Below are 21538 nucleotides of genomic sequence, written 5' to 3' on the forward strand. Positions count from 1 at the left end.
ACTCATTTTTAATATTTTAATATTAAAATCGCAATATATTGTTAGAGTGAATCTTCACTAAAAAGTTTTGACTTTCATAGTATTTAATTGTATTTCTAGATATGCAATCATCATAGTACTAATAATTATTCCATCGAGCACAAATAAATGTTAAAAGGGAATGAATTTTTAAGCACACTTAACACCTAAATCAGTGAAATTCGAATGAGAAGATATCGAACACTAGGATTATACAACATCATCAATCAAAAGCATAGATAATAGTATTAAGAAAGTAAATTTGAACTGAGTGAATACAATCCAAATAAACCAATAATAATTGTCACTGAAGCTCAAAAAGGAAATATTGTAACTCAAAATCCAGTAATGAATAACAATATTAATATTATTCCGCAGATTTAAAATTCAGAGCCTGTCTAACGGCGTTAATGCGCCGTCACAGTTTCTCCATCTTCCGCCAACAGCAAATGCTCCGGCTCGCTCGCCACGTAAGCCAGCAGTCCTTCGCCGGTTTTCTCGACGGAATCTTCCGTCACCAGCGGAGAAATCCTGCCGATAACGACGATTGCGGCGAGGAAGAGCGCCGTGGAGACGAGGAGCGGAGAGAAGTAGTTGAGAATGCGGATTAAGTTCGGCGCGAGGTAGAAGAAGGAGAGGATTGCGAGGACGAATCCGAAGACGGAGAGGATTGCCAATTTGTGCTCGAGAAGCTTCTCCGGTATCTCCATGGCGTCGGATCGAAACCTCTCTCGCTGCGGAAAGATGCTCTCTCTCGAGAGAGAAGAAGGCTTAGTGTATGCTGCGAATGAATAGATTTGGGGTTCGCATTTTAATGGGCTATTTATTTAAGGCGGTTTCCCCAAATGCCCATCGTAATTACATTTGACAGCGGTGAGATGAATGTGTGTATTTTTACCTATGCCGTTACAAGTGAGTCAAATGCGGATGATTTTCATTTTGAACTTTAACTGCTTTTGTCGCCCATCCTTATCCCGACCTCCTTTATCATGATTTTCATTTTTCAGTTTTTGTACCGTAGTATTCTATTTTAGTCCGTCTATCAAAATCAGTTTTAGAATCTCTTTTATTATTTCATAATAGAAATTTTATTTGGTTATACTTATAATATGTGGTATATGAGTTTCATAATAGTAAAATATGAACGAAAGAAGTTGGTGGAATATAAAATCTACTTGTCATTTATGATAAAAAAATGAAATAGGACTTTTATTATGGGACAGATCGAAATGGCAAAACATGACTCTTATTGTAGGATGAAATATTATTAATATTTTATTAATTATTTTTATTTATGTATCTATCACTTTATCAATTTTGCATAAAAATTCATGTAGTTTATTAAACATAGAGAGTATTGCTAGTAGTATTTATTTTAGTAAATCCAGTCTTTAAAAATTTGTCATTAAGTGTGTAATGCAATTATTGTGTTTTTGTAATAATCTTCAGCTATGTATGGACGAGAAGATACAAAACTCGATGTCTCCATTCGTTACGAGAAATTGTCGTTAAGTGTATACTACAATTATTGTATTTTTGTAATAATTCTCCTTTTCGTACAGAAGCGAAACCGATATAAGAATCTCGATTTCTTCATACTTAAAAATTTTGTCATTAAGTGTCAACTGCAATAACTGTATTTTTTATAATATTTCTTCGCTCTGTACGGACGAGACACCAAGCTACGAGTCTCAATTTCTTCATTGAATGAAAATTTGTCGTTAAGTGTTTACTGCAGTTATTGTATTTTTCGTAATATATCTCCTTTATGTACGGGAGCAAAACCAATAAGCGAATCTCAATTTCCTTTCTTTAAAAATTTGTCGTTAAGTGATTATTGCAATTAGTGTATTTTTGTAATATTCCCTTTTGTATGCATGAGAGACCAAGATACTTTCGAATTTCAATTTCTTCATTCCTTAACAATTTTTCGTTATAGCTGCAATTATTGTATTTTTGTAATATTCATCCTCTTCGTACGGATGAGAAACCAATATACGAATCTCAATTTTCCATTCATTAAAAGTTTGTCGTTAAGTGTTTACTGCAAATTATTGTATTTTTATGGTATTCCTCCTCTGTGTACGGACGAGAAATCGAGATACGGATCTCAATTTTTTCATTCCTTAACAATTTGTTGTTATATATTTGTTGCAATTATTGTATTTTTTTAATATTGATCCTCTTCGTCGGACAACAAACCTATGTTTAAATCTCATTTTCTTCACTCTTTAAAAAATTATTATTCCATCTTTACGGTAATTATTGTATTTTGTAATATTCTTTGTCTGAGCGAGACCAAGATAAAATATCAATTCCTTCATTCTTTAGCTATAAAAGATTGTTTTTTAAATTAAAACATCATTTCCAAATGAAACACATTATAAACTAAATTTAATCAATATTTGATTTTAATTAGAAAGTGCAACATAATTCCCAGTATGTATAAATACCAAAAAACTCAACTAAATTTAGGTGAGCCCACTAATCATTACAATAACCTCATGATTTCATTTTTTTTTTCTTGTGGACTGGGATCGGTGGAATATATGACTGATGACACTTCAAGAATGTGTGACTGTAACAACTAATTAAATTTAATTGAAGTGAGAGATGAATGAGGATTTACATAGTAAAAAATGTAAATGCGAGAGAGAGGAATAAAAGTGGGAAGTGTGCAAGTGAAAGTTTGAATGGAATGGCTGTCATTTAGTGGTATGTAATTTAGTGTGAGAGTTGGTGGAGGCTGAGGATTGAGTGTGTCCTAATCTCTAAAGATACCATCCCATGAAACAACAAAATCTTGTCATGTGATAATGCCCTCATTCATTCTATTCCTATCTTCTTTGCACATGTCCATGATTCATGATTAAAAGTCTCATTTAATTGATTACAGATTATAATAGATATGTATAAACTTATTTATATCTATCAATGATTTAAAGTCCCTTTTAATTGAGTGCAGATCTAAAAAGATATAGAAGAAAGTTGGTGAAAAAATAAATGGAGAGTGAATCTTATTTTTAAATATTAGTTTCATTGAAGTCCATTCTTTAATTATGTACAAATTTTATAAAATATAAAGAAAAGTATGAAAAAAAAATCAATGAGCTTTATTTGTATATATTAATTTTATAAGGAAATACGAGAATAATGATTTAATGAAATGGAAAGTCTATTATAATATATAATTAAAAAAATAGTATAATTTTAAATTGGGAATATTGAAAGAGCAAAACTAGACATTATTTTGTAGTCAAAAGAAGTGTTATATTGTCTTTGGATTTGCTCCACTTCAACCTCTAGGAATTCACATTTTCCAGTTATTTTCTCTTCCAGTATTAATAACTTTGTCTAAGACATCTAAGAAAATACTCCACCTTTTTTAAAATCAAAACAAAAAAGGAAAATATCCAATTGGTACAAAATTTAAAGAGGGAACATCTTTTTTGGTCCACGAACTTTGCCAAAGTATCATTTTAGGTCCGTAAAATTTGAAAATATCATTTGAGGTCTACCAACTATGGATTTATATCAGTTCAAGTACTTTTTTACTATTTCCAAGTTTTTTAGGACGAAAATACCCTCAGTATCAAGAGTATATATATTTTTAATAAACTTTTTATATACTCATATTTTTTATAAATATCTTTACTATATATTTTTGATGAATTTTCTATATATAATTTGACCTTCAATATTATCACTTAATTTTGTGACATGCAAGAAAGATCCTTATTCATTTTTTATTATTAAAGAAAAGTTTTTTATTCAATTTTAAAATTCTTTAATAAAAAAAATTTAAGAAGCAATTTTACTCGCATGTCACAAAATTAAGTGATAATATTGAAGGTCAAATTATATTTAAAAAATTCGTAAAAAATATATTGTAAATATATTTATAAAAAAATGAGTAGTCCCTCCGTCCCCCATTAAGAGTCATACTTTTCCATTTCGGTCCGTCCCCAATTAAGAGTCACACTTTATTTTTACCATAAATAGTATGTAGGTCCCACATTCCACTAACTCAATTCACTCACATTTTATTATAAAACCAATATAAAAAAATGGGTCCCACATTCCACTAACTTTTTCAACCAACTTTTCTTTACATTTCTTAAAACCCGTGTCCGGTCAAAGAGTGACTCCTAATAGGGGACGGAAGGAGTATATGATAAGTTTGTTAAAAATATATACCCTTTAAGGTGTTGAGGGTATTTTCGTCCAGAAAAACTTAGAAATAGTAAAAAAGTACTTCAAATGATATTAACTCATAGTTGATGGACCTCAAATGATATTTTCAAAATTCACGGACCTAAAATGATGCTTAAGTTTGTGGACAAAAAAAATGTTCCCTCAAATTTAAAATACCCACTTCTATAAGTTCATGAAGAATTCACTATACAAACTTTTAATTTGGTACTTAAAACTTTCACACACACAATCGGTATAAAATTGTTGACGAAATCATGAAAATTCTTCGACTTGTTTAGTTTAATGCTGTGACATTAATAGCAGTAATAACAATGAAAAAATGGGGATGAAATCAGGAAACTAACGAACTAATTAATGTTGAAAATTAATGCAATAAAAATCCTCAAACGGCAACTCTATGCGGAAAATTAAAGACAAATCATCTCCAACTCAACAACACCAAATTCCTTAATATCTTGTGAATAGTGAAATATATTTTGAATTCACCAAGAGACACATTGCTTTATGTTACAAAGTTTTTCGATTTTTGCGTCTTGGGTTTAATTTTGCTCCCTAATATAAATAAAATACTACAAGTACGTCCCTCATTTTATTGACTTGTACGTCTCTCATTTATTTAAGCATTTACATTCTCAAAATAACATAATAGTCTATAATGTACCGATTTTAATTTTAACCAAAGTTAAATCGCATTAATGTTTAAAATATTGCGTTTGTAAGTATAGTAATTTCCAAGATTTATACGGTTGCATATTTGCCGAACGCTCTAAAAGAAGACGGATTTAGATTTTCAGTTTAATGGTTATATCAATATAATTTAATATTGTACTCGCTCCGTCCCATAATAAATGTTATACGGTCTCATAAAAGATGTTATATTTCATTTTTAGATAAAGTTCACTCTCACATTAATATATACTATTTTCACTCTCCAACTAACACACAAAATAATACTCTCCTAAAATCTCGTGTCATTCTCCAACTATGTCATCTATTATGGGACGGATGGAGTATTTAATTAGGCCATGTATCAATGTGTGGCATGCCTTACACCTGCTACGTAAGAGTATCTCCAAGGGGAGAGGTAAATGAAGAGGTAAAGTCATACAACTACCAAATTTATTTATTTTTTTTTATGAAAAATCAATCTCTAATGATTTTTAATGCATTTTGTACTATTATTTTATGATTTTTAATGCATTTTGTATTATTATTTTATTTTTAAAAAATGATTTACCTTTCTACATACCTTTATCGTTTAGAATGCATTATTTTTTGGAAGAGTATATTTTCCTTTAAAAAATAGATAATATACATCTTTTATTTACCTTTCTTTGTTGGAGATGCTCTGTGTACACATATACCCAAACCAACTCAATCATCCAGCCCAACATGGTACCCGTCTATCCGATATGGGTTGGCCTAGATTAGGCTAATCAGTGACACGAAATAGGCCTACAGCCCTAGAGCGAGCTTATCTATTGAAGCGAACTCCAATCAAGCCTATGTTTAAACATAGGTGCATCATAAAGTTCATGGGAATTAACAAATTTGGAGATAGTTCATGATTTTAAGACTATTTTCCCTTAAAAATATAAGATCTCAATTGTAATTATTTTAATTAAAAATAGTACTCTATTTAATAAAAAAACATGATAAAAAAATAATTTTAAGTTAACCGTACCCAACTTAGTCACCCATTTATCAAAGTTTAAGTCCATGTTAATTGAAAGAGGGAACATTTTTTTTTCCATGAACTTTGCTAAAGTATCATTTTAGGTCCGTGAACTCTGAAAATATCATTTCAGGTCTGCTAACTATGGGTTAATATCAATTGAAGTACTTTTTTACTATTTCTAAGTTTTTTCTGGACGAAAATACCCTCAATATCTTTAAGGATATATATTTTTAATAAACTTATCATATACTCATATTTTTTATAAATATCTTTACTATATATTTTTGATGAATTTTTTAAATATTATTTGACCTTCAATATTATCACTTAATTTTGTGACATGCAAGAAAAGATCTTTATTTTATTTTTTATTATTAAAATAAAATTCTTTATTCAATTTTAAAATTAATATAAAAAATTGAAAAAGCAATTTTACTTGCATGTCACAAAATTAAGTGATAATATTGAAGGTCAAATTATAATTAGAAAATTCATCAAAAATATATTGTAAAGATATTTATAAAAAATATGAGTATATGATAAGTTTATTAAAAATATATATTGAAGGTATTTTCGTCCAGAAAAATTTGAAAATTGTTAAAAAGTACTTCAAATGATATTAACACATAGTTGATGGACCTCAAATGATATTTTCAAAGTTCACATACTTAAAATGATACTTAGGCAAAGTTCGTGGACCAAAAAAGATGTTATCAAAAAGAAGCTCAGTCCAGCCCAGTTCATTTCAGTCGCGAATGGAGACGGGCCTAAGCCGGGCCGATCCATCAATGTGAGTTCAAATAAGACTTCAAATATTTAAATTCGAAGGCTACCTTACATTGAGAGAGAGCGATGGCGGTGCTAGCGAGAACCGCCAGCGCCGCCGTAAGCGCTCTATCTCTCATCGGTCTCCTCTCCTACATAATTTTGCATAACAATAAGTCTCGGAGCAGAAAGGCCGCACTCAGAAAGCGCCCTAGTGGCGTCGTCTCCGCCATTGGCAACACTCCTCTCATCAGGATCGACAGCCTCTCCGATGCCACTGGATGCGAGGTCATTTTTCTCTCTTTTTACTTTCCATTGAGTACTTTCTTAACTGCCATCTCTTCTTCTTTCTGCTGTGCAGATTTTGGGGAAAGCTGAGTTTTTTAATCCTGGAGGTAGCGTTAAAGATAGAGTGGCACTCAAAATTATCCAAGAGGTAGGTAATAGGTTGGTTAATTGGTCCCCTCTTCGGAGTTTCTGCAATTCCTAATTACTTGTATTACGATTATTCTATCAAAGTGTCTTCTTTTATTGTGATTATTATTGTGAGTACTAGGAACTATACCATTTTTGATAGTGTAGCCTATAAGAGGGTTGTTTTTGGTGATCTAAACTTTATGAAACATCATACTATAAGATGTTCTTGGGCTCATAATAATTTCTAATGAGTTTAAAAAGTTACTGTCATTTTGATCCCAAAATAATGAAACTGAGGGACTCTGCCCAACCTTTTCCTTTTATCAGAAAAGGATCATTTATTGTAGAAAAACCTCTTGTATCAACCATAGTCATGGTAATCACAATTTGTCTGTCAAAATTATCATTTTGTGAGCTCAAACACTGAAAAATCCAACATCTTGTGATAAACATACTACTAGTATCTATGAACCCCTAACATTTTTTGGATGCTAATGAAAATGGTTTCTTAGATTCTGATCTACCCTCCTATTCATTTTCTGTCTCTTACTTTCTATATTAGATAGGTTTTTCTAAGCGAGATGGTTTGATTTTTCAATGAGACAATAGGTTGCTGAATCTGGTTTTAAAAAAAAACTGTATAGTTTTCTGCAGAACAAATAATTTCTATAGTTTGTCATGGTTCTGTAATTTGTTTTGGTATTGCATTTGCAGGCTCTGGAATGCGGAGCTCTATCTCCTGGGGGAGTGGTTACTGAAGGAAGTGCTGGGAGCACAGCCATCAGTCTTGCAACTGTGGCTCCGGCTTTTGGATGTAGGTGCCATGTAGTCATTCCGGATGATGCTGCAATCGAGAAGGTATGTAAGATATGTTCATATTCATTATTCATGCATTCTTTGTTGTGTTGAGCCATATTCGGTGTATTTCTTCCTTTTACAAGCTGTATATACAGTTGCTCTTCTGCAGAGATCAGTTGTAAGATGAATTCATCTTTCACTATATTTTTGTTTACTCTTTCATCATGTTTTGCAGTCTCAAATCCTGGAAGCTCTTGGTGCCACTGTGGAAAGAGTGAGGCCAGTTTCAATCACCCACAAAGAGCACTTTGTAAATATTGCTCGGAGAAGAGCGCATGAGGCAAATGAACTAGCCTCAAAGTACCAAGAAACGAGCGAAATTGGTAACCATTTCAATCAGCTGAATGGCAGTGATGCAGTCTCTGAAACGAAGAGTTCAAATTACTTACCCGACTGCAAAGGTGGTTTTTTTGCTGATCAATTTGAGAACCTTGCCAATTTCAGAGCTCATTATGAGGGTACTGGACCTGAGATTTGGGAACAGGTTGGTAAAAAATTGGATGCATTTGTTGCAGCTGCTGGTACTGGTGGCACTGTCGCTGGAGTCTCTCGGTATCTGAAGGTCGTTGATTGAAGAATTGTAGAATCCCTAGGTTGACATTACTGAAACAGTGAGTAACCTTCTTTCACATAATCAACAGGACAAGGATTCCTCTACCAAGTGCTTTCTAGTCGACCCACCTGGTTCTGGTCTGTTCAACAAGGTAACAAGAGGAGTGATGTACACAAGAGAGGAAGCTGAAGGACGGAGGTTAAAAAATCCCTTCGATACGATCACTGAAGGAATTGGAATTAACAGATTGACAGAAAATTTCAAAGCTGCTGAACTTGATGGGGCTTTTCGAGGCTCAGATAAGGAGGCTGTTGAAATGTCTAGGTTAGTATTATCTATCCTTTTCCCTGAATCAAATGATGTTTAAAGTTTGGTAATATGTCAATAACAATCATTGATGCATGCTAATGCTCATTCTCCATATCTACAAGTCAAGGGCGAGCTGTAAAACATGTTTAGGAATATTCATCTCTGTACTTGCTGTGAAAATGCCAATACCCAGGACCATTTCATGCCTTCCATTTAAAAGCAGTAAACAGGCATAATTGGTCCTAAGTTTTGCTCATGAAACGCCACTACTTGTTCATGCGATAGACAATAAATGAACACTAGAAAGTAGAAAGCAAGGCCAACGACATGTTTATTGAAATACCATAGTTGGAGGGTAGTAATGTATCCTGTTAGGCTTCAGCGTCTCAGTGAAGTTTATTCCTTAAACAGCACTCTTTCGAACTGTGAAACTGATTGAAGTTCCGTCTGTGATTTGCCTGTCAGGTATTTATTGAAGAATGATGGGTTGTTTCTTGGTAGTTCTTCAGCAATGAACTGTGTTGGAGCTGTCAGAGTGGCACAACAAATGGGCCCTGGTCACACTATCGTCACAATTTTATGTGACAGTGGTATGAGGCATTTGAGTAAGTTTTACAATGCTGAATATTTGGCCAAGTATGGATTGACACCTTCAGCTTCTGGACTGGAGTTCCTTGGCATCAGTTCTGGTGAGAATTTCAATGACTCACTACTCTTACATATATGGCTTACTCAGTTAAAACTCTTGAACCACATGCTCGTTCTATTATCTTCTTCATTTATTGACTTATAGTGAATGGCTGATGATGGAATTCCAGTTCTAGACATCTTTAAACAGTTAGAAGCACATAACATTTTCTCAGGAAAGATTAATTGCACTTGTCCCTCTCCCCCTTATAGTGTAGATATGAAGCTAGAGAAATTGATAAAAAGAAGAAACAAAAACACATGCCAAATGAAGGACCAGCTAAGTCGTGTGAAAACTTTTAAATACGAACTAGTAGATTCCTCGGAAGGTCGACCCTTCGATATGGTGAGTTATGAGTTGTTTTTCTGGAACCAGTTTCAAGTACTGCTGCCTTGTAAGGTTCCCCCTTCCTCTCAACTTAGGAAATGAATACCTAAAAAAACATAAAGAAATTACAGGAAAAGGTAGTTTGAAATTGTCTGCAGATATTCAAGTATCGTTTTGCACTCTTTATCTCCTTTCCAAAAGTTTATATAAATCACTGCACAGGTGTGAAGGAACAATGATCAGAAAAGGCGATGGCTCTTGATGAATCTCGAAAACAAGGGAGTTTGGGGGAGTCACCCACCTGGCACTATGATGGATGAAGAAAAGAAGCCTCTGCCTCTAAAACGTGACAGAAAAATGCCAAGCTGCAAATTGAAATGCATCTTTCTGCATTCATCATTCTCATATGCCTGGTTTGTGATCTCATTTCCTCTTTGTGAGTTAGTCATGCTCTAATATCTGCTATAAAATATTAAATAGAATTTTTTATGAATGGAGTTGTTTAGTAGCATCATAATGGTTTTAGTTCATAATGCTAAGTTGCTCTTCTACTTCATCACTTTTTGTAAGAAAGTATTTGCATGAGTCATAATTTGATTGAGATTTGATGCAGTGCAAAACAAAACACATGAACAAAAAAAGAATGCATGATACAAAATATATTAACCCATGTCTTGTATTCTTGCATTTTCTGTTGTTTCTCTCATTTTCGCGCATCATTCTCGCTCAAAATCCAGTCAAATTGATCTTATTTGCTGATCGCTTGTTTTATTCAACGACTTTTTTCGATCAATCTACCCCAAAAGTATGGTCATACACTAGATTCACAATATAATGAAGTCCCTTCAAATTTGAAATTAAGATTAAAAAAAGATGGAATTTATGTGTAGTTTTCTGTGTAACGTTATGCATTTTTGGGTTTCAGTTTCGTTTATTGATCTTTTGTTTCCTTTCTCAAATTTTTTCGATTAATTTATTAAAAGTATGTTCTACTTTGATTTACGGTGAAATGCCTTCAAGTATAAAAGCGACAAGTTATACTACTACTAGATACATATAAAATTTTGTAGTGTATACATGTATTCTTAGCACAACATTACAGATTTTTTTGTTTGACCATAAGCGTAAAACTGGAAAAAATTGGAAAATTACGAAAAACTAGAAAAACACACAAAAACATAATAATGTGAAAAAAGATGGGTTGTCCGTAATTGGATTTGTACGCACTACCTAAGAGATGGAGATCTATATTATATACTAAGCTCGTTGTAAGAGATGAAAAGAAAAAATAATGTAAATATGCTCGTTGTAAGAGATGAAAAGAAAAAGTAATTTAAATATTATTAGTAGAGAATGAGATTCACTTCAAATTTTAGCAAAAACTCTCTGGGGTCGAATCGATGGTTGAAAGGCTCGAAAGAGAACATTGTTTATGGGTATGATACCTGTTGGTACAATGTTGAAAGGAGGGATAGGGTAATTTTTTATGGATCAAATAGACTTTTTGAGGATAGAGAGACTTGAACCCTCACGATTTTTAAAGTCGAGGGATTGTGAGAGAATTTCAAATGTTATAACTCCAGTATGTCAGGAAATAGTGAATAAAACTGTCCGTGTTCAAGGCCTAAAACGATCTACTAAATTCATCGAGTTTTTCCAAATAATCAAAATAACTAGTTGTTAACCACCCCGTAGGAACTACGTGATCACCCTAAGGGTGCCTTCTGCATTAAGGGGTCATGGACCGAAGTGGCAATACAAAAGTGTGTAAACTATAAAAACGAGTTAAGGTGGATTGCCCTGGAAACTTGCTCGAATTGGATCCTTTCGATTTTTCATATATTTACAAAGTTGTTCCAGTCGATTGAAATTAATCCTAGATCATTGCCCTGACAGCATTCAGACTTCTTAGCCTAGCAGTTGCTCTCCAACAACCCCGTTTTCATGGTTTAGGCTATTCCCATTTCTCGAAATTTCGAAAATGGAAATAATTTAATTTCGGTCAACAAACCATAATAACACTCGAAATTTCGAAAATGGAAATAATTTAATTTCGGTCAACAAACCATAATAACAAAAAGTGAATTATGTATAATTCAAATTTAAATCTCCCCTAATTAACCGACATTAACATTTCAGTCAAACAAAATCTACTAGTGATCTATTCGAGTTTGTGTGGCAAATTGACTAGGTTTTATAATTAATATCGTCCCAAGTATTAAATAAACTGGGCTACTAAATAAGGTTATATCCATATTTCATTTATTATATTTTGACTAAGATAGATTTCTAGTATTAAAAGGTTCATGTTACAAAAACGTTCACTATCGGGCCTTAGGCCCAATGAAGCCCATTAAATGAGGAAATGGCTGTTACCAAAGGTCAACCGAATCCGGATCAGCACATTCAAAGGAATACGAAATCTCATCCGTCCATCACTTCCCAAACCCATCTCAGCCGTCAAATACATGCCTAGTTTCGGAATCCCGCCGAGTGTCGGGCTTCACGATCCGACATGGCATTTAACTGGATTTAAAATCCGAATTTGGTGTCCGCGATATATAAGCTCATCCCCAAATGGTGAACCCAACATAAATTTTAGAGAGAGGAAAAAACCAGTAAAATCGTTGCACTGTGACAATTAACTTCCGAGGAAGCTCTCCTGCCTCTCAATTTCGCATTTATTATCGTAAGTTCAACTTAATTCCGGTTCCTGTTTGTCCCCCTTTCAGTTACGGGAACTGCAGTCTGTTTATTTTTCAGCTTTGTTAGTGAAATTGAGGTTGAATTTAGCAGCTTTGCACTTAGGGTTTTGAATTGTGCTTTGTGAATTTCGATCCTTGGATTAGATGCTTTTCATGCTGAATGTGGTTATTTTGTTTCTTTCAGTTTTGATGAGGTAGTTGCGGTGTTAGTGATCCTGTAGATCTTGTTAGGGCATGCTGATTTCGTTCTTTCAAATCAGCCTTTTTCATGATATGCACTGTGTTTAGGGGTAAATGTTTATGAATTCATGATCTCTTTCAATTCCAATCAATCGCCCATTTTGGTCCAGTCTCATGGTCATAGGTTACTTTTTTTTTTGTGATGGGAGTTAATTACAATGGCAATTTGATGATTTATCATTATTTTTGTTTTCATGGATGTATGATGTATTGATGGTACAAGATGAACTTCAATTAATATGCAGTGTGCTTTGAGCAAGTTGGTTTCTTTGAGCTGTTATGGGAGAAGGAGATGTGGTATCTGAGAAGCCTGAGCCTTTAGCAAACGGGAAAGCTGAGGTGGAGGGTGAAGCTGTGGCAGTTATGGAAAAGGAAGGAGAGCATGAAGACGGAGTAAAAGAAATGGAAGTAGATAAACAGGATGATGCGAAGAGTGAGGCTCAAAGTATGGATGTGGACAAAGATGATGGCAGCAAGTGCGAGGAAACTGTTGAAAATGATGCAAAAGAGGGAGAGGAAGAAGCTGCATCGGACAAAGAAAAGAAGGAAATGACAGCAGATATAGAGGAGGAAACGGCAGCGGATATAGAAAAGGAGGAAACAACAGCTGACAATGAAAAGGAGGAAACGGCAGCAGACAAAGAAAAGGAGGAAACGGCTGCTGACAATGAAAGGGAGGAAACAGAAGCTGACATAAAAAAGGAGGAAACAGCAGCGGACAAAGAAAAGGAGGAAACAGCAGCTGGCATAGAAAAGGAGGAAACGGAAGCTGACATAGAAAAGGAGGAAACAGCAGTTGACATAGAAAAGGAAGAAATTGCACCGAGCATAGAAAAGGAAGAATCTGAGTTGGACAGAGAAAAGAAAGACATTGCAGCCGAAACTGATAAGGTGGATATCGATAATGAGGAAAGGGAGGAGAGTGCTGAAGAGGAAACCAATAATATGGATGAGGATAAGGTTGAAGAGGAGGCTGATGGAGTGAAAGAGGATGAAGCAAATGATGAGGAGCCTAGCAAAGAGAGAGAGTCTAAGAAACGCTCAACAACAAAGAATAGTAGTGGAAAGAAAAAAAATAATAAAAAGGTTTCTAAATCAAATGATGATAAATCAGCAAGAACCCCCAATGAGAAAAAGTCGAAAGAGCCTAAAACCTCATCGGATAAAAAGGAGGAGACAAGAGCCTCAGTTGATAAAGAGGAAAAAGAGCCAAAAACCCCTGCAACTTTTACAACTGATCGTCCTATTCGTGAGCGAAAATCTGTAGAAAGATTGGTTGCCACAATCGAGAAGGACTCATCAAGGGAATTCCATATTGCCAAGGTGCCAATTTTAATTTTCAGTTTGGTGTCTTATCCCATTGTCGCACAAGTTTTACGGGATGGCTGTTACATACTAAAGTTTTGTTTTAAGGATGGACTTTGACAAATTAGCTTTGCTTTCAGGGTCGTGGAACTGCGCTCAAAGATATCCCAAATGGTATATTCCTTTACATGCTGTTTAGTGCGTGGTTGTTCATCATCATTATTATTAAATTTTATGTGTGTGTGTGTGTGTGTTTCATAATTTATGCGTCAACCTCTGATGATCTGTTGCATTTCTTTCCTGGGTGGTCTTGTATACTTTCTTTTTATTTGAGCTATTTGGTTAGCTAAATTAAGTTGGGGCATCATGCTAACTCTTTGAAGAAGTATAGCTACATGGCATAAGGGTCTATTTTATTCTATTCATACAAAAGAGCTGTACAGATTCAATTTAATTGCTATATCATGTCCTTACTTTTGAATGACGGTGGGAATTTTTTATTTCCTTACCCTTGTGAGTTGATGGAAAATATTTGAGGCCTTGATGTCCACCCTCTCTGTATTTTTTGGTCATTCTGTGTTGAGCAATAGTTTTTCTGCAGCATCCTTGTTCTCAATCATCTTAGTTATGTTTCACTATGTTCCTGCTTCTTCAAATTGGTTGAATTTACATTTTAAACACTCCCAAATCAATATCTTCGAAAGCTATTTTGAGCCTGCATAAATTGGATCAAAGATTTTGAAAGCAATAATGGATTTAAATACTGGTCTTTGATGAAAAATGAGATTCCCTCATATTTTTTGAGATAAAACTCATACTTCAAATGCTCATCTGTTGTATTTCCACTGCGACATGGGAACTTTATTGTGGTTATATCTTGCTGTTATTAACAAGATATAAGAACCTGTAAGTTATGAAACAGCTTTATAATTCCAGACTTCCAGTTATAGCTGCATGTTTGCCCATCATAGAAATTGTCATGGTGGCATTTGAATCTGTAAATTGAACTAATAAATGATAGGCTGAAATATCTGGCATCTGGGTTACTTTGGAATAATTGCAATCCTGTGAGCGTCTATTAGGAATTACCACTTGTTCTTCTCTACCCTCACATTTGGCGTTCATGCTGAGTGATAGCTATTATATTTGCTTAGTAAAATGTTTACCAGGAGATGATAAAAAATACAGACTATAATCTTGTATCTTGAGAATTAAATAATACTCTCGGTATTTAAAAAATAGAAACATTTGAAACGGCACGGGTTTTAATGCACAATTGATAAAGTAAGTGAGAAGAATTGGTAGAGTAATAGAGAGGAAAATAAAATTGAGTTAAGTAAGAGAGAGGAAGAGAAAAAGTAGTGAAAGTAGAGTTAGTGGATTGTGGGGCCCATGTCCTAAAATAGAAAGATTCTAAAGTTTCTATTTTTAAGGAACGATCCAAAACGGAAATAGTTCTATTTTTAAAAAACAGAGGGAGTATTTGTATTTAAAATTGATTACTACTTGAAAAGTCTCTAATGGATTCTCAGGTTGCAATTGAAAAATTAGTTTATTTATGTCCTGTATGACTGTGTCTATATATGAAATTAAAGTGTCATATGTTTGAGTGTTAAACCTTGCTATTCTTATTTATTATTTGAAGTAGCATTAAATGCTTGGTTTTCTGCGCTCCATGTACCAGCTCTCGGCACATCAAGTAGACATTTTTATTTGTGCTGTTAAAAATATCTTGTTTATTGTACATCATAATGATGCCCAATTATCCTGCATCTAATAATGAAATTGATCTCATGTCTGAGCTGCAGTGGCATATAAGTTATCAAGAAAGAAGACTGATGACACTTTCAAGTTGCTGCATACTATTCTCTTTGCAAGAAGAGGAAAGGTAAGGCTGTTAGAGTTAATGTTATTCTGGGTTTAAGCTTCACAGCACTTAGTTCCATGGTTGTCTCTCCATACCAATTAGATTCTCTCTCTGAGAAAAACCTAATATTGGTAAATTTAGGTTAAGCTGTACTCTTCTTGTGAACTGTATTTCAGGGTTTATTAACTTTGGAGTAAAAAAGCATATCCATTCCGCTAAAGCTTTTTCTGCATTCCTAATTTCAATTAGCATTTCATTCTCTAGTGTTGTTTTGGAGAATTTGTTTTGAACTCTATGAGATTCTCCAGTAGCAATACAACTACTCAAACATGCTTACCGATCTTACTCCAATTCCTGTTAGTTTGCTTGCTAATAGTAATCCTATCTAATTCTTGCACTTGATCAGATGATATGTCTTTGACAAGTATATGAATGCCAGTCTGCATGGGTAGCTAAACTGTCCGGCCTGTTAAACAAAGTCTGGATTATTTCTTCGCATTTATACTTTTCTGGTTTATGCAGGCTGCTGAAGTTAAAACCCACATATCAAGATTCTCTGGATTTGTTTGGAAAGATAATGAGGTGAAATTGAAACTTATTAATAGTATGTTCTACTTAAGTTTGAACATCTCTTTCTTCGATTCTCCACCTGGATATTGAGCTTTATGTGCTTCATATGAACGTGATATCAGGAAAAGCAAATGATTAAAATCAAAGAGAAACTTGACAAGTGTATCAAGGAGAAACTGTTGGAGTTCTGTGATATCCTTGATATACCCATCTCCAAGACGCATTCAAGGAAGGTTAGTTATATTTCTTATGTCCAAGCAGCTAAAGACCAAAGTTGTAAATCTGGTTTCACTAGCTTGGTTCCCATTTCTAGTCCATATATTTTGGATCTTCAAGATGTTTTACTACTGACCTTTTTCTTGTTAATCATTATTACATTGTTGGCAACCCTGCATAATTGTGTTTAGGTACTCTAGATCACCTATTCACCTTTACCACACTGTTTACTGGTGGAATGAGTTACTAAGTTTCTGCTTTTCTGTTCTCAGGAAGATATTATTTCCAAGTTGATAGATTTTTTGGTGGAACCTCATGCAACAACCTCTGAATCACTTGCCGATAAAGAGCAGGTTTTAACTTCGTTGATTTTTTATGACTTTTCATTTATTATTTCACCAATTATCTCCTCCAACTCCTATTCATATGTATTCCATTTTTAAGGAACAGTCAAATAAGGGTAAAAAGAGAAAGAGGGTAAGCAAATCTTCTGGGAGTAGTACGCCGTCAAAAGACTCAGCTAAGGTATATTTTTCAGGTTATGTAATTATTTGCTCCCTGGATTTTTCTTTGAAGTTGGACTCCTATAATTGGGCCTAAGGTTTTATTTGATATGCTCTGACTTGCCTTTGTACAAGATATTATTTGTACAATATCTGCAGGGTTATCTACAGTTTGTGGGAGCCAGTAATTATTATATCTGCGTAAATGAGTGTTTATTAAGTGGCTTCGTTCCATACAATTTACAAATTTCCATAGGATGTAATGGTACTTCATTTTTAATAAGATGAAGTTCTGTAATAACATCTAATTATAGCGAGCTGCACGTAAGAGAGAGCTAGACATTCACCTACAGATACTGCTGTAAAACTTTTTTAAAAAATGTACTGTAGCATATGTTCATATCAGCATCACATGTATATCTCTACATGTATACAGAGCATCATATGTTTAATATTGTCCCGTGGGAGTGTTTGGAACTTTCACAAGTCAGCTACTTGTGCATACTGCACTGGTCTTTAATAGAGCAGTAAACAAAAATAAAAGGGAAAAGGCATAATCGGTTGAGATTCAATAGATAGGAGATGTCATGGAAGCAAAAGAAACCCACCCACCAACTTTTGTAGTAGATGCTTTAAACTAATAATTTATATGGAGTTTGCTTGGGGATTATATTACAATGATAAGTACATTATCAATCCATCTGGCAAAAGTTGAAGAAATTAGAAGGTGATCAACAGTATATGAAAATTTGCAACTGACTGTGGAATTGGATTGATAAAAAGTAATCAAGTGGGTGATCAAATTTGAAGTTCTTGGAGATTCTGAATGGTGAATACATGCATTATTTGATATCATGTCTGGTATTTTGCAGAGTCGTAAGAAAACTGGCAGTGCCTCTAAAAATGCTGATGAGGCTAAAGGCACACCTCCAGAGTCAGAAGATGAATCAGGAGAAGAGAAAGATGATGAACATGAAGAGGAAGGTGTAAATGGTGTCCCAGAAAGATCAGATGATGAAATGTCTGAACAAGCAGTGAGTGAGGAGAAAGAAAGTGAATCTGAGAAGAAAGAAAGTGAATCTGAGAAGGAATCTAGTGATGACGATGGAAAGAAGAAGCGGCGATTGTCAAAGTCAACTGCAAAGAAAGGATCTGCTAGTAAAGCCAAAACCCAGAAAAAAACAACCCCTAAGAAGGCCACCCCCCTGCCAAAAAAAGTATCTGCCAACTCAAAAAGCATTGGTAGCACTAGTGATAAGAAACCTTCTAATAAGAAGAAAGATGAATCAGACAAGAAGGTGTCCGCTTCGAAGAAGTCAGCTGTTAAAGAGAGCCCTGGTAAGAATTTTGGTTTCTCCTATTTTATCAATTGTATACTGAGTGTCAAAATCTGTGTATGATTTGTTGTATTTGATTTCATAAATTAGGCCCCTTACTATGCACCTTCTGTCCTTTTATTGCATGCAGTTCCTGAAGGTGCTTTTATTATCTTTTAAATGCAGGGAATAAGGTTCTCAAAGTCAAAGATAAGCTCAAGGAGGAGAAATTAAAGCCGAGTGATGATAAACTCAGGGAGGCAATTTGTGAACTCCTTAAAGAGGTCGATTTTAATACGGTTAGTCTCTGAACACTGCCATCCAAGCTTTATAATAGGCACTCTACTGTTGAATGCTATTGTAATCGTCAGGTAGTACAAAAGACTAGAACCTTGGTGTAACAATATTTCTATTTTGCATGTGTGACTTGATTTTAGATCAGGTTTTTCTTTTCCCTGGTCATGTATTTCTTGAAGATGCATCTGATAAATGAGAGTCTTGGAGAAGTTAAAATACTAGTATTAAAAATAAACTCAGTTTTAGAAATTCCAGCTATAGCTTGATCAACCATGGTTTTTCCATCACTGTGTGTTGAAGTATGAACAAAATTTTTTCATCAACTGATATTTTTGTCGGTATTTTGTTTTATTCAAGTATCTATATTTTTTGTTAACATTTAACACATTCATCGTACTTGTCTTGCAGGCTACCTTCACTGACATTCTGAAGCAACTTGGTAAGTTTCCCTTATTATATTTTTCTCGCTGAGAAGTAATTTATTTTCACTCTGCCTGAACTTCCACTCTTTCCTTCCTATTCTCTTTCTATATACAGATGCTAAGTTAAAACCAGGGGTTTGGCCTTGACTGAGTTGTAGCTTTGCTTTTCGATTTTATACAGATGTCTGGATGTTAGTGTGTGTGTATTTTGGGTATAATTTAGTTCATGCAATTTCGAGAGAAGTTAATTATGAGCGTCCTAGTTCCGCAGGTCTTATTCACTCCATCAAAGTTCTTGCTATCTTTCACCCAACGAGGACATTCTTAGTAAACTGCTTCAGTTTCGTCGTCACGTTTTGACATTTTGGCAGTGGGGGGGAAGAGAGTGCTTAAAAACCCTTTTATACTATTAGCCTTGTCTATCTGTATTGTGTGGTGGTTGCATTCTGCGTGTCCCATCATGTTAAGGATGAATATATCGCTAATCCTCATCACCATTTCAGCCCAGCAATTCGATACAGACCTCGCACCAAGAAAATCATCGGTGAAGCTCATGATTCAGGAGGAGCTCACAAAACTAGCTGATGCTGACGAGGCTGATGAGGAAGAGGAAGAAGACGATGCCGTTGATGCTGAGAAGAAAAACAAGGCTTCCGCCCAAGGTGTGAAGGTCTAGGAACCTTGCTACCTAAGCCTGTACACTAAATGCTATATAGCCCTAAGTTTAATCATTTTGGTACCCGTAACTACTATTTAGCATAATCTTATTTTGCTTGGTGAAGCCAATTTGATGCTAGAGATAAACAGCTGCAGCAGCCTGTCATGTAATATTAGTACAAACACAAAGTTGTAGATTTTGTGCTTTACTTCCCCTTTATTGATCCAACTTCTCTATGAGCACTTTTCTCAGGTACCATATATTTATAAATAAATGTTATCATGATACATTTTGATGTTGCATTGAAGTGCAAGAGCAAAAGCTGTGTTAAAGCGATTAGAAGTGTTTGGTTCATAATTTTTCCAATAGAAGAAGTCAAATGTGCAAATGATGTTGTTTTGGCTGATTTTGGAAATGTCCAAACTGAGAATCTTTAGACAGTTATGATTATTAAGAATCCAAGGCAGATGCATTAACCACCAAAAGATGTCACGTGTAACAAGTTAGGTGAAGACTCTTTATTTTAGTAGTAGCAATTGTTAGTATAACAAAACAAAATGAAGTGGAGCACCCAACGCCGACCCCTTTTCTTTATTCATTTCAATCATAAAATGCAAGCACAAAATGCATCGACGTGTCTTTGTAATTATATTATTTTCATGAGTGGACTTATTTTTAGATTGAAATGCATCGCCATATGCAATAGGACTTAGGAGTATTATATAGAAATCATCCTAGTCATTTCGATGGATCAATAAACAAATTTATAAGCATTATCTAGTTCTTTTATAAGCTACACTTTTTTACCTTTAATTAAGCCAATTATACCAAACTATGAAAACACCTCTTTACTCAATTTTCTCATGCATGGATTTATATGAAGAAATAAATAAGATGAAAAGTGCAAACCAGGAAAATTAAATCCACCTTGAATAGGGCTGTCAAATCGAATATACAAGGCCCTTCACCATCAAATTGCCCAAACAATATAAAATTGCAAAATCTATGGAGTCGATCTTTTCAGTGGAGAAAGTAGAGTTAGACGTGCTGTAAAATAAAACAATTTCATTTGTCAAAACTTTAACCCAAAATATACGTGTCTTTATAACGAAGAAACCATCACCATGCAAAATTTATCAAAACATTTGGGGAATTGGTAATGAAACTCAACTTAATTAGTAATACTGTCTCACTATAAGGCAAATAAAAAACAACTAATATTGAGTATTACTGAAAAATGCATTTTTTTTTCTTTGATATAAATAAATCTATCTCAATAATACATCCAAAATTTCACTTAAATACAAAAATAATTCAATTTAGGAAACATCATTTTCCGCATTATCTCAATTATTGAGGTGAAATTATCATTTTCCCTTAAAATGTGAACAAATCAACTACTATACTAATAAACAAACAAATATACTACTCCCTCCGTTCCACAGTAATATGAGCGTTTTTCCATTTCCGTCCGTTCCATAGCAATATAGTCATTTTCCTTTTTAGTAAAAATCAACACATTTTTCCACACTTACTTTACTCTCTCTTACTTTTTTCTATCTCTATCTCTCTACCTTTTTCATTTTCCACTTTATTCTCTCTTTACTTAAC

The 21538-nt window shown here is 34.2% G+C and overlaps 2 protein-coding genes across 3 annotated transcripts; both read left to right on the forward strand.

Annotated features, from left to right (window-relative positions):
• Nucleotides 1-6738: 6738 nt before the first annotated feature.
• On the forward strand, nt 6739-10515 carry LOC125223938 (Pyridoxal-5'-phosphate-dependent enzyme family protein). Its single transcript, XM_048127257.2, has 7 exons — nt 6739-6964; nt 7038-7112; nt 7808-7951; nt 8127-8513; nt 8593-8828; nt 9279-9502; nt 10051-10515. Exons 1-7 carry the CDS (start codon nt 6764-6766, stop codon nt 10065-10067), a joined length of 1284 nt encoding a protein of 427 aa, XP_047983214.1. The 5' UTR covers nt 6739-6763; the 3' UTR covers nt 10068-10515.
• A 1844-nt stretch (nt 10516-12359) lies between these two features.
• LOC125222583 (DEK domain-containing chromatin associated protein) lies at nt 12360-20166 on the forward strand. Of its 2 annotated transcripts, none has more exons than XM_048125280.2 (12): nt 12360-12517; nt 13019-14096; nt 14219-14252; nt 15887-15966; nt 16468-16527; nt 16638-16748; nt 17004-17084; nt 17176-17256; nt 18107-18572; nt 18737-18849; nt 19256-19286; nt 19773-20166. In XM_048125280.2, the coding sequence occupies exons 2-12, from the start codon at nt 13053-13055 to the stop codon at nt 19943-19945; spliced, it is 2274 nt and encodes a 757-aa protein (XP_047981237.2). In that variant the 5' UTR covers nt 12360-12517; nt 13019-13052; the 3' UTR covers nt 19946-20166. The 2 variants fall into 2 exon arrangements, with proteins under 2 accessions (XP_047981237.2, XP_047981238.2); XM_048125281.2 differs by having other exon boundaries at nt 17182-17256.
• The last annotated feature ends 1372 nt before the right edge of the window (nt 20167-21538 follow it).

The sequence above is a fragment of the Salvia hispanica genome, chromosome 1 (assembly GCF_029641045.1).
Source record: "Salvia hispanica isolate PSC_SH4W2 chromosome 1, Shi_PSC_v1, whole genome shotgun sequence".
Taxonomy (NCBI): domain Eukaryota; kingdom Viridiplantae; phylum Streptophyta; class Magnoliopsida; order Lamiales; family Lamiaceae; genus Salvia; species Salvia hispanica.

Bases quoted from the DNA above. Each gene is read 5' to 3' on its own strand.
- LOC125222583 (XM_048125280.2), top strand. From the start codon at position 13,053: ATGGGAGAAGGAGATGTGGTATCTGAGAAGCCTGAGCCTTTAGCAAAC. The intron at 14,253-15,886 runs GTATATTCCTTT...TCTGAGCTGCAG, and splicing joins GCTCAAAGATATCCCAAATG to TGGCATATAAGTTATCAAGA. The intron at 16,528-16,637 runs GTGAAATTGAAA...ACGTGATATCAG, and splicing joins TTGTTTGGAAAGATAATGAG to GAAAAGCAAATGATTAAAAT.
- LOC125223938 (XM_048127257.2), top strand. From the start codon at position 6,764: ATGGCGGTGCTAGCGAGAACCGCCAGCGCCGCCGTAAGCGCTCTATCT. The intron at 7,113-7,807 runs GTAGGTAATAGG...TTGCATTTGCAG, and splicing joins CACTCAAAATTATCCAAGAG to GCTCTGGAATGCGGAGCTCT. The intron at 8,829-9,278 runs GTTAGTATTATC...TTTGCCTGTCAG, and splicing joins GAGGCTGTTGAAATGTCTAG to GTATTTATTGAAGAATGATG.